This window comes from Garra rufa, chromosome 20 (genome assembly GCF_049309525.1).
Source record: "Garra rufa chromosome 20, GarRuf1.0, whole genome shotgun sequence".
NCBI classification, from domain to species: Eukaryota; Metazoa; Chordata; class Actinopteri; order Cypriniformes; family Cyprinidae; genus Garra; species Garra rufa.
Window position 1 is genome coordinate 36578338 of NC_133380.1, and position 14427 is coordinate 36592764.

The 14427-nt window shown below is 36.6% G+C and overlaps 1 protein-coding gene across 2 annotated transcripts; it reads right to left on the reverse strand.

Annotated features, from left to right (window-relative positions):
- Positions 1–3575: 3575 nt before the first annotated feature.
- On the reverse strand, positions 3576–12119 carry LOC141293825 (GTP-binding protein Di-Ras1-like). 2 transcript variants are annotated; one of them, XM_073825891.1, is made up of 2 exons: positions 11894–12119; positions 3576–5949 (listed from the first exon to the last, which is right to left on the reverse strand). In XM_073825891.1, the coding sequence occupies exon 2, from the start codon at positions 5892–5894 to the stop codon at positions 5307–5309; it is 588 nt and encodes a 195-aa protein (XP_073681992.1). In that variant the 5' UTR covers positions 5895–5949; positions 11894–12119; the 3' UTR covers positions 3576–5306. The 2 variants fall into 2 exon arrangements, with proteins under 2 accessions (XP_073681992.1, XP_073681991.1); XM_073825890.1 differs by having other exon boundaries at positions 11807–12114.
- Positions 12120–14427: the final 2308 nt, after the last annotated feature.

A 14427-nucleotide genomic window follows, 5' to 3' on the forward strand; every position in this document is an offset into this window, starting at 1 on the left:
CTCCTATTTAAGTTCAAATTTCTCAATTTAAACTCTTTTTTTTTTTTTATGTCTAGCTACCTAGACTACTTACCAATTTTGTTTTTTTTCTTTTTTCTGTGTTTACATTAGTGGCTATGATTATATTTGTAAATAGTATAGCCTACTACATACAGAATAGGTATTAAGACTAAATTATTAAATATTTCAGTTATTTAAAGAACATTAAGGGACACTATCAGGCATGGATTCTGTTTGGGCATGAGTTAATAAGAGTTCCATACTTTTAGATAAATTGAGAATAATGTTTTTGTCCTTCTACAATTCTAAAACAGCAAAAATAACTAAACAAAACATTGTAATTTAGTAGAGGGTCTGACCCAGTTGCTTCAGAGTATTTTTAAAAATATATTTTGTACAAAATTATTTGAAAGTCTCATTTATAAAGACTTTGTTATTAGATAAATCAGTTGTGAATGAATTTCTCCAATGAATGATGGTTTTTCAAGCTTCTGAGTGGGATGTAGACTGAATTGTAGGCCTAGACCAGGGGTGGCCAACATTATAAATTAAATAAGGAAATTAATCAGAATTTAAAAAAAAAAAAATGTTGCACAACTGTAATTTTTAACATTTGCAATGGATAGTCAGCTTTAGAACATTAAGAATGGGTGTCTCAACTACCGTGGTACTGTTTCAACTGTACACTATATGGGTTCAATTGAGACAAAAATGCACCTTATGTTTCTGAGCTAATTGTGGAAAATACAAACTACTTATGGCTATCAATTTATGATATTTTAGTACACAAACAAAAGAAATATCATGTGAAAAATCACTTCATTTCTGCATCTACTTTTCGTGTAGTGATGAAAAAAGCAGAAAGTGTCTCAACTGTCTTCCTTACATGAGGAAAACATGCAAACTCCACGCAGTAAGGCCTCTTGGCTCCAGGACTCCAACCGGGACCGTCTTGCTGTGAGCCAACAGTGCTACCCACTGAGCCATCATGTTGCCCTTGTTATTATCAAACGTTCAATAATGCTCCATACCTCTATTTACCAGTAGAGGGCAGTGCCACAGAACTTCTCTCCAACAAAATATGCCTTCAACGTGGTTTAGACTAGAAGGGAGACTTATCTGGCTACTGGGCATGCCCACATCAATCTAACGTTATTTTAGCACACTATACAACAATAATACTGTGTTTTGTTTTGTTTTTATAGTAAGGGCTAAGTTTAAGGTTGGGGTAGGTGTAGACGTTAAAAAACACAATCTAATAGGTAGAAAAATCAATTTCATTGTTAGTTTCCGGTCGGAGCTGTATCCCATCTAGCCACAACCCTCTAACGTCTGTACGTCCAAAGTGAATGAAAAATGAGCAAAGGCTTCTTTTAGCCATGACCTAGGCTGCGTATTGCAGGTAATCTTGGTAGTTATGCGCATTTTGAACTTTAAACACGTTTTTATTGTTTGTTTTCTGCCAATTTAACAGTCCTTATTCAAGTTGAAGCACTCACTCAAGCCATCTGAATCTCATTTCTCTGATCAAAATGCCTGGAAACGTTTTGCGCTTTAAAACACTTAAAGTAGCGGTTCATCTAAAAATTAACAAATGTTTTAATCCTGTTGAAAAAAACGGCTAAACCAAGCCTAGGCTGGTTGGCTGGTCTTAGCTGGTTTAAGATGGTCAAAGTGGCCAAAACCGCTCTAAAACCAGCCTGCTGACCGATTGATCGATCATCTCAAATTGCTGTTCTTGTTGTTATGCAACTTCAGAAAAACTTCAGAACTTAAGCCCTGGTGAAAAAAACAGCTAAAACCAGCCTAGACTGGTTGGCCATAGCTGGTCAGCAGGCTGGTTTTAGAGGGGTTTTGGCCACTTTCCCAGGCTGGGAAACCACCAGCTTAAACCAGCTACTTCCAGCCTAAACCAGCCAACCAGCCTAGGCTGGTTTTAGCTGTTTTGTTTTGTTTTTTCAGCATGGAGCGCAGGTCTTATGGGCCACTTTTATGATGTATTTATTGTGCTTTTGCAACCTTTTGTGCTGAACTATTTCTTAAAAAATAAATATGTCAGTGTGTACGGTACATCATCCTGAAAATCTTGGTCGTATAAGTTGAAATCGAACGGCTTCAATTCAGTGACATTTTGTGGCACTTCTTCAAGTGGATAGTTGAAAATGACCTAGTTAAAAAGAACACTGCATATCACATGGACACAACCTAATAACATCCTCACACACAAACCTATGCTTTTATTTTATCTGCTAATTAATGCTTTCACTTTCAAATCTTCAGAGATACACCATGACTGACTGAGCAGATGTTCCAGCAGATGCTCTTTTTTGCATTTTCAGGTAAACTCATTCCCCTCAGTATCTATCATTATCTTCCACCTTGAATACTCCAGTATAATAAGGGCAGAGAGTTTACATCTAATATAAAATACCTGCAGTCTAATCTACAGTGGCCCCAGAAAGTATCTGACATTTAAGTTATGCTTAAAAATGTAGTAATGTCTTTAGTTTTAAATTATAGAATTACCAAAGCAAATGGCATTTTTGAAAGAAAGCATAAGCAAACTTTTCAAGGAAAACATGTCACAGAAAGAAGTTTGTTAAATTGTAAATGATAAACCAATTAATAATGTTCTATGTATTAAAAAAAATCATGTGAAAGTCACACTGAGGCCTGTTGGTATAAAATATTCACAAATGGCAAATAAAAATGTCATCACTTGTAAAAAACAAAACAAAAAAAAAGCTAAAACGTAATTTGTTTCAGGATGTCACTTGGTTTAATATTTTGAATCTAAATGCAGTGAAATTCAAAAATGTTTATGCATGACTTGTCCAAAAGTATCTAAAGCATCCATGGAACTACAACGCAAGCCTGTCAGTTTTACATCTGCTTCACCAAACTGTTGTTGGATTGTTGGAAGAAGTTGCTGTTGGAGGGTGTTTTGGTACCATTCTTTATTCATGGCTGTGTTTTTGGGCAAAATTGTGAGTGAGCCCACTCCCTTGGATGAGAAGCAACCCCACACATGAATGGTCTCAGGATGCTTTACTGTTGGCATGACACAGGACTGATGGTAGCGCTCACCTTTTCTTCTCCGGACAAGCCGTTTTTCAGATGCCCCAAACAATCGGAAAGAGGCTTCATCGGAGAATATGACTTTGCCCCAGTCCTCAGCAGTCCATTCACCATACTTTTTGCAGAAGATCAATCTGTCCCTGATGTTTTTTTTGGAGAGAAGTGGCTTCTTTGCTGCCCTTCTTGACACCAGGCCATCTTCCAAAAGTCTTGGCCTCACTGTGCGTGCAGATGCGCTCAAACCTGCCTGCTGCCATTCCTGAGCAAGCTCTGCACTGGTGGCACTCCGATCCCGCAGCTGAATCCTCTTTAGGAGACGATCCTGGTGCTTGCTGGACTTTCTTGGATGCCCTGAAGCCTTAACAATGCAGTGGAAAGTTTTTTTTCGGGATTAAGTTCATTTTCATGGCAAAGAAGGACTATGCAATTCATCTTATCACTCTTCATAACATTCTGGAGTATATGCAAACTGCTATTATAAAAACTTAGGCAGCAACTTTTCTAATTTCCAATATTTATGTAATTCTCAAAACTTTTGGCCAAGACTGTATGTTGCATGTACATTCTGGGTTCATCTGCTTGCCTGTACAAAGTATGCATCATGAATAAGGTGTATACTGAATTTCTACTACTTAATGCAAACCACATAAAAATAACTAGTGGTCAGTGAAGCAAAGCCTCATTTTGCCCTCCAGGTGGGCGTTCCTATAAGGGTGTGACGTCACGTGAAAACTATAGATGTTAAGAACCACAAAAGAAACCAAGCAATAATTATTTCCCTTTTGTTTGTGCTTCTTTATTTTTCTGGTCCCTCACATAATATTTATTGAATAAACACTTTATCTGCAGTAAAGTTGTAAACGCAGAGTGTTTGACAAGAACATTTTTGTAAAGGTTAACGCTCTGTGTTTTGAATGTGCTCAAGATTCTAAAAGTGCTTTTATATCATGTATTGCTAAAGCAAATGGCATTAAATTATCAGAGGAAATATAGACACTGACAGAAAAACAGGGGCTGTACAGGGGCTTTCATTAGTGCTCATAATACACATAGATTTCACATACAGGATATATGTTTTCAGTTAGATGATGAAATGCATATATTAAGGTTTCCGAGTGCCATCAACACTTGAAAAACAAAACAGAGTAAAACAAAACACCGATCGTCACCCCGAACCCCACCCCGTCACAAAAAAATAGCTTTTAGAAATGATCACATTTAGGACTTATTCACTGTGCTTCAATAAGGTATAGCTCTGTTCTCGATGAAAAGATCTCAATCACATTAAATATGAAGGTAGTTAATATCATCAGACATGCATTATGCACTTTACTCTGTTATACCAGGTTACATCACTGGCAAGCCGGTTAACTAAGAATGTCCTTCGTCCCGAATTTGTAGTAGGCTTCTTTTGTGCTGCTATAGTATATGTCATTTGGAAGAGCGGATAGTGTCGCCTCTTCAGCTGTGCCCAGGCCTTTTCCTCCTTTGGATGAGAATCCCGTACAACGCAGAGCCAGTTTATGTCTGCATTTCGACACCGTACCATTAAAGACACAGCCTGACATAAAAATGGCCACATTGATGATTTGGTCTGTCTTCAATTCAATAAAAAGTCAACTGAAAGCAGTAGAGAGAGCAAGGGTGAGAATCGTGGGACGTCCTCCCTGCTTCATGTGTCAGCTCTTATAGTCTTAGTACACAGAGTCACTACAGGAGCCAGAACATACAGGGAAAGGGAGATGGTTGACGGTTTGGATGCGCACTAAAGATTACCTGATTAAGACTGAGAGGGATGGAGAGTTAAAGGGAGAGTTCACCCAACAATGAAAGTTCTGTCATCATTTACTCACCCTCGTGTCGCTTTCTTTCATTGAACACACACAACGGAAAAGTATCATAAAGGTAGTCCATATGAATAGTGCCATTTTCCTTATGAGTCTTATGAATCAATTCGACAGATTTCCCTCATAAGACTTGGAATGCACCTCAAAAGTCATATGGACAACTTTTTTCAAGATTTTTGGTTGCGTGGACAAGTGCGACCAGTGCAATGGAAAGTACAATTGTATTTCAATTGTGGAAACAACTCACGTAGGTTAAAATGGCAGGACAATAAGTAAACAATGACAGAAGTTTCGTTTTTTGTGCGTACTGTTCCTTTATGCTGAGGGACTTATGTACATTTTCGAGGAGTCAGTTGGACGTCGAGCGATGCGATCGGCCTCCTACATCACACTGCACTTCGCCTTCAGCTTGTCTGCACGTCTCTGCTTGCTGGAGCGCATGTTCAGACTCATGTCACGCTTCTTATCCAGGTTCAGGAGCTCCTGAAAAAGCTCCTTCACGTTGGTGTTGGTCTTGGCTGATGTTTCCATGAATGCGCATTTCCAGGTGTTCGCCTGAGCTTCGCCCTCCTTGGTCTCCACCTCGCGCTGGGTCTCGTCGCTCTTGTTGCCAACAAGCATGATGGGGATGTTCTCCACGTTACCTTTGATGGCCAGCACTTGCTGGTAGATAGGCTTCAGCTCCTCCAGCGACTGCCTGCTGGTGATGGAGTAGACCAGGATGAAGGCGTGGCCTTTGGAGATGGACAGACGCTGCATAGCAGGGAACTGGTGGCTGCCAGTGGTGTCGGTGATCTCCAGAGTGCATACGCTCTTGTCGCAGCTGATGACCTGTCGGTACGTGTCCTCCACCGTCGGGATGTAGGTGTCCCTGAAGGTGCCTTTCACGAAGCGCAGAACCAGGGAGCTCTTGCCCACTCCTCCTGCTCCAAACACCACCACCCGGTAATCGTTGCTCTGCTCTGGCATGCTGCTTGGGTTTGTCGGGGTATGTGGCGGTTAAGACTCAATTATTCCCTGAGATCTGAAAAAGGAAAAAGGTTTCATTTGGTACACATGCACATAAAACAGTATATCATATATATCTTTCTTCTGAGGTTCACAAATGAAGAGAGATTTCGGAAACATTCTCATTTCCAGACATCAAAATACCTTTAATCTATTCTATTTAAAAAACTTATTTTTATTTGAAAACGTAGAAATTTTGATGATACCAATATAACCAAAGAGGGAAAATTAGCAGAAAACCAATAGCTGATAGTTTTAATAATTAATAAATGAAACCATATCAAATATGTAACCCTGGACCACAAACCAGTCTTAAGTAGAATATGTAGATGTGTAGAAATAGCCACAAATACATTGCATGGGTCAAAATTATTGATTTTTCTTTTATGTAAAAATCATTAGGATATTAAGCAAATATCATGTTCTATGAAGATATTATGTAAATTTCCTACCATAAATATATCAAAACTTATTTTTTTGATAGTAATAAGCATTACTAACTTTATTTGGACAACTTTAAAGGCAATTTTCTCAAAATTTAGATTTTCTTGCACTCTCAGATTCCAGATTTTCATACAATAGTTGTATCTTGATAGTTGTAGTTGTGAATAGTTGTAAATATTGTCCTAGCCTAACAAACCATACATCAATGGAAAGCTTATTTATTCGTGTTTTAGATGATGTATAAACATCAATTTTTAAAAAAAAACTGACCCTTATGACTTGTTTTGCGGTCAAGGGTCACATATTTTAATTATGTAAAAGGGGAACAATTATATAATATGTGTGCCCTCTTAAGTACATTATACTGTGCACATGATTAAGATATATTTAAATTTGAAGATAAATATATTTGGCATACGTTATTAAATTTTTACAGTTAAATAACGTTTCGTGAGCATTCACGCAATGTACTGTGCTTCCATTTAGATTTTTGTGGCTGTTTATACCGTAGATAGTACTGTGATTATACTAGAACTATCTAAAAAAATATATTAATAATAATAATTACTTAATCAATTAATTAAATGTGACCCTGGACCACAAAACCAGTCATAAGGTTAAATTTGACAAAACTGAGATTTATACATCATATGAAAGCTCAATAAATAGCTTTCTATTGATGTATGGTTTGTTAGGATAGGACAATATTTGGCTGAGATACATCTATTTGAAATCAGAAATCTGAGGATGCAAAAAAATCAAAAAGACTGAGAAAATCACCTTTAAAGTTGTCCAAATTAGGTTCTTAACAATGCATATTACTAATCAAAAATTACATTTTGATATGTTTACAGTTGGAATTTTACAAAAAATCTTCATGGAACATGAACGTTACTTAATTTCTTAATGATTTTTGGCATAAAAGAAAAATCTAAAATTTTGACCCATGCAATGTATTTTTGGCTATTGCTACAAATATACCCCAGCGACTTAAGACTGGTTTTGTGGTCCAGGGTCACAAATAATATATAGGTGTACCTCGTGGGTAAAGAACATGAAAACAAGTCACATTTTATCCCAAAAATTACAGGAAATCTGCAAAAATTAATGTCAGTACAAGAAATACTACCACGATGTATGTTTTGCATCAGGCCAATAAGAAATTTGGGGAAATCCGTTTTTAAAACTCTTTTTTTTTTTTTGTACCCCAGTTTAATATGCAGAGATTGCTCTGAGTAAGCGTAGGTTGATTCCACCAAAAGTGTAAACACTGTGGCACTATCAAAACATTGATCTGTTTGTCTGAGCACCCAGACTAGCTCAATATAGCAACATCAACTCAGCAGCGTGTTTAGGCACCATGCAATTGCATTGGGCCCCGCGGTCCAGGAGGGCCCCCCATGAACACGATTTTTACTGAGGGAGCCCCCAAAACTCTAAACACACCCCTGCCTCAGCTCAACCAATAATATGCATTTGAGGCGGGACTTACAGATTTTATGACCAACGAGAGATAAAGGGATGTTTGGAAGGACATAATATTGCAATAAAAAAATATTGATCGTAAAAATAGGTATCATTGTTTTAAAGTAAAACATAACTGCTGATTTCTTTTTATTATTACTATTTAGAAGTGAAATGTGATATTCTTGACAGTTTTCATGAGATCTGCACATGAAACCATTGGTAACATGGTTGCCTGATATTATTCTTTACATAGAAAGGATGGAAAGAGAATGGTCAGCATTTGTCTCATGTGAATGTATGTTTGTGTGTGTGTGAGTGTATACATGAGAGTGTATGCCTGTGTGCCTTTGTAAATTGAGTAGGACGGTCTCTGCTGCCATCAGCATCAAGGTCATCTATTAATGACTCATTTATCTTGCTGTGAAGCAGCCGTTGGACTCAGTCTCCTGTGGAAAGCAAGATCACACCAGATATTTCTGGCACCTTACTGGATTCTCACAGTATTTGGAGACAGGAGCCACTTCCTGACTATCTCACTAGAGATTTACGCAAATGCCTAATTTTCACATGACAGATCAATATACACAGACCAGACCAATGCCATCTGATTAACAAGGAACTTTGTCTGCATTTAAGAGCTCGAAAATGCTCACATCTACTCAGCCCCAGAGGAAAATTCAGCGGTACATCTGAATTAGCAGTAATGATTATCACTCAGATGAACAGAGACCAGATGAGCCTCTTAGTAAAGACTTCCTCTTTGGTTTGCCGGCAGCATAGGACGCAATCTCAGCAGACAACAAGTTTTGAATATTAAGGATGTTTTATCTATTTAAAAAGAGCCTTATTGTTTCCTGTCCAGTGGAGTTAATGCACAAGACTGTAAGAGATCCAAAATTCTAGATGAGGCTGGATACCATTTTTGTACTTTCTGTCCTTTCCACAGACACAATAGATTTAATAACAGCTACTAGATTTCAGGTGTATGTAGTTTAGAGCTACAAATGTAACATTTTCTAAAACAGGCAGTTATTATAGTGATAGATACTGATTGAATGAGCCATATGGTCAGAGTTTGATTATTTTGTGTGGGCCAGTGTGCCCCTGCTGGTAAAATGTAGCAACTACACCATCTTCTTAATTAAAAAATTATTTAATGTAGCCATTTATTCTTCAAAGTTATTTACGGTAGATGTTTTTTACAGTTCATTTTTTGTTGTTGTTTTGAAGTGGTGTGAATAGTGTGAATCACAGCTCAGGACAGCCACTAGTAAAGTGAATATTCACAGTTTTGTGGACATTTCAGCATTGTCATATAAACATTTATGGATCAAGTGTTTGGAAGCCAATTTCTGCCACATAAGAAAAAAAATCCCAAAGAGGGAAAATAAGCATAAAACCAATAAACCATCTGATAGTTATTAAAAACACAGGTATATATGTAGAAATAGCCAAACATACATTAAATTACAGATTTTTCTTTAATGCCAAAAATCATTAGGATATTAGGTAAAAATTGTGTACTGTGAAGATATTGTGTAAATTTCCTACCATAAATATATCAAAACCAGTTTTTTTACATTTCATTTTTGTTGTTGTTTTGAAGTTTTGTGGACATTTCAGAATTGTTATATAAACATTTGTGGATCAAGTGTATTGAAGGCATGAGAAAAAAAAATCATACTTTGCTAAACCATATTAACACTTGAAAAGTCACAATTATAATATTTAATTATAACATTTAATATATAATTGTAATTTAAAAAGTCAAAATAATAAGATACTAAATCATAAAATACAAGTCAAATTACAGTAATATTTTTTACTGTCATATTGTCAACATTTTGTTATGACTTTACTCAATAGTTATGATGCTCAGTGTCCTAATTTAGATTTGTCATCTCACAAATGCAAAATAGCATATCATCCTGTCAACTTAGTATGTTATCATTTCAGTTTTTTGCATGACTTTTTTCAGAAATAGGCTTCCATACAAGTGCCTTAGTAACAAGTCCACACCAACACATGATAATGTTCTGCTTATTCTAAGCACTCGCTGCAGTATCATCATCTTCTGCTTTAAATGCTTGAGCTCCTTAAAGATTATGATTGGCTGAGAATATTTTTATCATTTGTCTGAGAAAATGATTCTAACTTTATTGTTTTCTTGTCTCATTTTTATTATTGCTGTGGTGTGGACAACTAGAATTAGAACTATTTTGAAAACTTTACAGTTATAATTATCATTACAGTTATAGTCCGTGCGTGACCTGGCCATTTTACTCTTATTAATATCAGTAAATATAACTATCTGCACTCTTAAAAATAAAGGTGCTTCACGATGCCATAAAAGAACCTTTTTTGTCTAAATGGTTCCATAAAGAACCTTTAACATCTGAAGAACCTTTCTGTTTCACAAAAGGTTCTTTATGGCAAAAGAAGGTTCTTCAGATTATAAGACGGTAAGAAAGAGATTCTTTAAAGAACCTTTGAAGGGATGGTTCTTTGTGGAACCAAAAATGGTTCTTCTATGGCATCACTGTGAAGAACCTTTTAAAGTGTATTGAACAGTGGTGTTTGCTGCTGGCTCTGTTTGGTAAAGCATTAAGCTACTCAAAACTATGAATTACGGTGATTTTACTATAGTTAATATTCCAAAGCCTGTGTCTGTTTGGTTGGCCATGAGGCTCCGCTGTAGATGGTATCGCATTTGTTTTCTGCTGGTTTGTACCAGTTTGCATGATACATCAGGCCTTTGAACACCTAAGCTGTACACTAGAGATTCTCCCTGAGCTACTGAGGAACATCCCAGCTGTGCATCATTTTTAGAACTCTGGGAATTCTCCGGTTACTGTGGAAACAGACCTCGAGGGCATGTATAGGGTGATGGAGAGAACGAGCATAAACAAGAGTGAGAGAATGTCATCAGAGATACTAATGAAAGCCAAGACAGACTGAGCCAAAAAAACATATTTCTAATGTTGCATGTCATCTGTCTGTCAGTTACCCTAGTAACCAACTGGCAAACAGTGGGTTTAATTTACGTCACTGCAGCCTATTCATACACTGAGGTGAAAGGAACTATTTATAGTGATGAATGATTACTAAAGAAAAATATGTCATCTCAGATGGGTTCAGAATTTCTTTTATATTCATATGACAATATGTAGGATTTTTGTTTTTTTACAAAGACATATTTTAAATCTACAGCTTGAGGAAATGTGTATCTAAGGTGGCCTGAAAGGCTTTTACAGGAGACATGCAAACGTCTATTGCATGTGATGTCTAAAAATACCACAGCCCATCAACTCAATTCTTACTCTATAAGCTCAATCCTGAGCCCCTCAGAGCTCTGATGGAATGCAGATCCGAGATGGACCGCGTCTCTTAATCAACGGGGTTTGCTGTTACAACTGGCGTTAATATTGCGCGTAAAGCTGTAATTAGGCAACAATCAAAACAGGCATCCTGTTATTTTCTCTCAGCCAGTTGGGTAATAAAGCACATATAGGCCATGCAACCTGAATGAACAAGCACTTCGAAGCAATAGGAGGCCGTGGATAACAGAACACGCTATGTACAATTTCGTTTAACTTGATCACATGTCGCGTTCACATTCATGCAGAGACAAATGCATCATCCGCGCGTAATGCACATGAATTCGCACTGAACCGAACGTCATTTTTAAAAGGAACGGAACGATTTTTCACGCGTTTAGTCGATAATCGCTAGTTTGTCGTCAAAAGAGCATCGTTCACATGAATATCAAAACGCAAAGGATCCTCAAAGTCATTACGTCGCTGTGCGCCGAAAGATGCTATTGCGGTCCGTCACACGAAATTCTACAAGGACGCGCGTCAAAGACATGAGCGTATCGATACATGAAAGCCGCATTTGTCTAAACGCTTCACATACTGAAACAATTATGTATGTACAGCTGGTGAAAAGCGATTCATTCTTACCTGGCGACTGTGTAGCAACGTCCCAAATCTTGTTAGTCATAAATTATAGGAAGCATTAGGAGATTAGATACACGACAAATGTCTTACATTCTCTGCCGGACCAGTCCCGTTTCATTTTCTCGTGTTATTTGCATGGCGTAAATCGAGCGATGTCGCTGAAAATGCTGTTATTGCTCTTCTGGCGGGCGGGCGCGCGCGCTCCAGCTGTCCTACCACGTCCTCTCTGACGCACGCAAGCACGCGATATGCGGCTCACCCCCGCGTCCTGTGTCCCGTTACACGACGAGAACAAAAACCCCACCTGCTCTATACCGTTAAACTGCTCTCATCTACGCCATGTTGATCATACAACGTTGTTCCGTCACTAAAGGGGCATGTTACATTAATAAAACACCATTTTGTGCGCGACACTTCCTCTATGGGCACACTGATGGAGATGGATGGAGCACTGGAATTATGCAAATAGTACTGTATTTTAAAATAGCTATGGAAAAAAAGTTTTCAACTCTCAGACTTTGTAGAATATGAGAACTAAAGGGAATACATTTTTAGGTATGGCTGTAGGTCTACAAGAGGCCTGTTCTTTAAGGGGAGCACTTGTAAAAATAGTCTACAAACGCCTCTCTCTATGGTTAAGAATATATTGGGTTGTAACAGTTGAATAATAGAATACATAACACATTTTGTCATGCGTGCACCTGTTGATGTAATCAGGTTGTATGATTTACTTCCGATTAAGACAGTAGTTTTAATTTAAAGAAATAAATATATTAGCAAAAAGAAAAAGGAAATATATAATTAAAGAATTCAATCAATACGTAAACATTACAACATTTAGCAATTTTCGTCTTACAACAACACGTTGACACACCTTAACTATAAGGTGTGCTCATCTTGTCGTCAGATAACCTTTTGTTCACTGGTGAACTAGTATTTGTCTCCCTCCAATGGTTTTGTGATGAATCGACAAAGCAATCATTTCACAGCTATTTGACGCTTTTGCATAAAACATTCAAAAGCTCACTGACACCACAAATCAAATGTTCAGTGCACTGCCCCTTAGCACTCAATTCGAATTCACTGTCATCAATACAACATTGCAATTTAATTCATGGCAGGCTGTTTAAATATACGTTTTCACACACTGCACACAATCATTTTTTACAATCACACAATTTTTTGATATAGGCCTCTATCAGATTTCTTGTGACTTAACAAATGGCATCACTAGTCTAATTTATAAAACGTGTTATTGTATTTTCAACAGAAATTCTCACACAACAAGAATTACAGTACAGCTTATCCTTTGATGACCAAGATGTGTGAATATAAAATTATGACGAATAGTTTGATATTTGTGCATTTGACACTTTTATCTAAAGGACTAAATGAAAAATAATCAAGTTATGATTTCATAAGCATGTTTTGTTGTTGTTTTTCTTAAAATTGTAACCCATGGCACAGCACTGTCCTCCACAAACTACACTCTTAAAAATAAAGGTGCTTTAAAAGGTTCTTCACAGTGATGTCATAGAAGAACCATTTTTGGTTTCACAAAGAACCATTCAGTCAAAAGTTCTTTAAAGAACCATCTCTTTCTTACCTTTTTATAATCTGAAGAACCTTCTTTCACCACAAAGAACCTTTTGTGAAACAGAAAGGTTCTTCAGATGTTAAAGGTTCTTTATGGAACTATTTAGACAAAAAGGTTCTTCTATGGCATCATGAAGCACCTTTTTTTAAGAGTGTATCTAACCACAAAATCATCTTATATATATATATATATATATATATATATATATATATATATATATATATATATATATATATATAGTGTATACAATGTAACAAAATGTAACAAAACATGGTAAAAATTTGGTTTTTATATATAAGTTTTTATATAAATTTTACTGGTAGTCCAATGTATGAATAAGTTTTTGGTATCATATGTCACATGCACTTTACTTTATTTTACTATCCCCACTTACATAAATGAACTATAGTTTCCTGCACCCACTAGTACAAAAATATCAAAAATTATATCCGGTGTCTGAATAATTTTTGCAGATCTTGAGCACCACTGACAAGCATCTAAACTTGTAAAATGTGTGGTAAGTACTGCCGCTGTAGTATACACATAGCATGTGCGATCGCAAATCTCGAAAGTGAAAGTAAAAAGTGATTGTGCATTCAAAAGCAGTTTCAATGCCCCCTCATATTAATAGCAGCTCCCTGATTAAATCCTCCCTGTGTTTTTTTTCTGCTGTGTGAGCTACTGAAACAGCCAATCAGAGCAGAGCTCATCATTATTATTCATGAACCTTCCAAATAAGGTAATAACAGACCATTTCATTCTAGGGACAAATCCTAGGGTTGTAAATGGACCTGTAAAACCGTTTCCGTAAAATCTTTGCCCTTTCTTAAGCCATATACCTTCTATGTCAGAACAATTTAAAATATTGTATCAATGCATTCTAATGCACTTTTAAGACAGAAACTGAAAAAAAAAAACAAAGACAACACATATAAAAAATAAAACATAATAATAATAATAATAATAATAATAATAATAATAAAAATCTATATTTGAAAGAGTGAGGTTACGTTTACGTACTTTATCA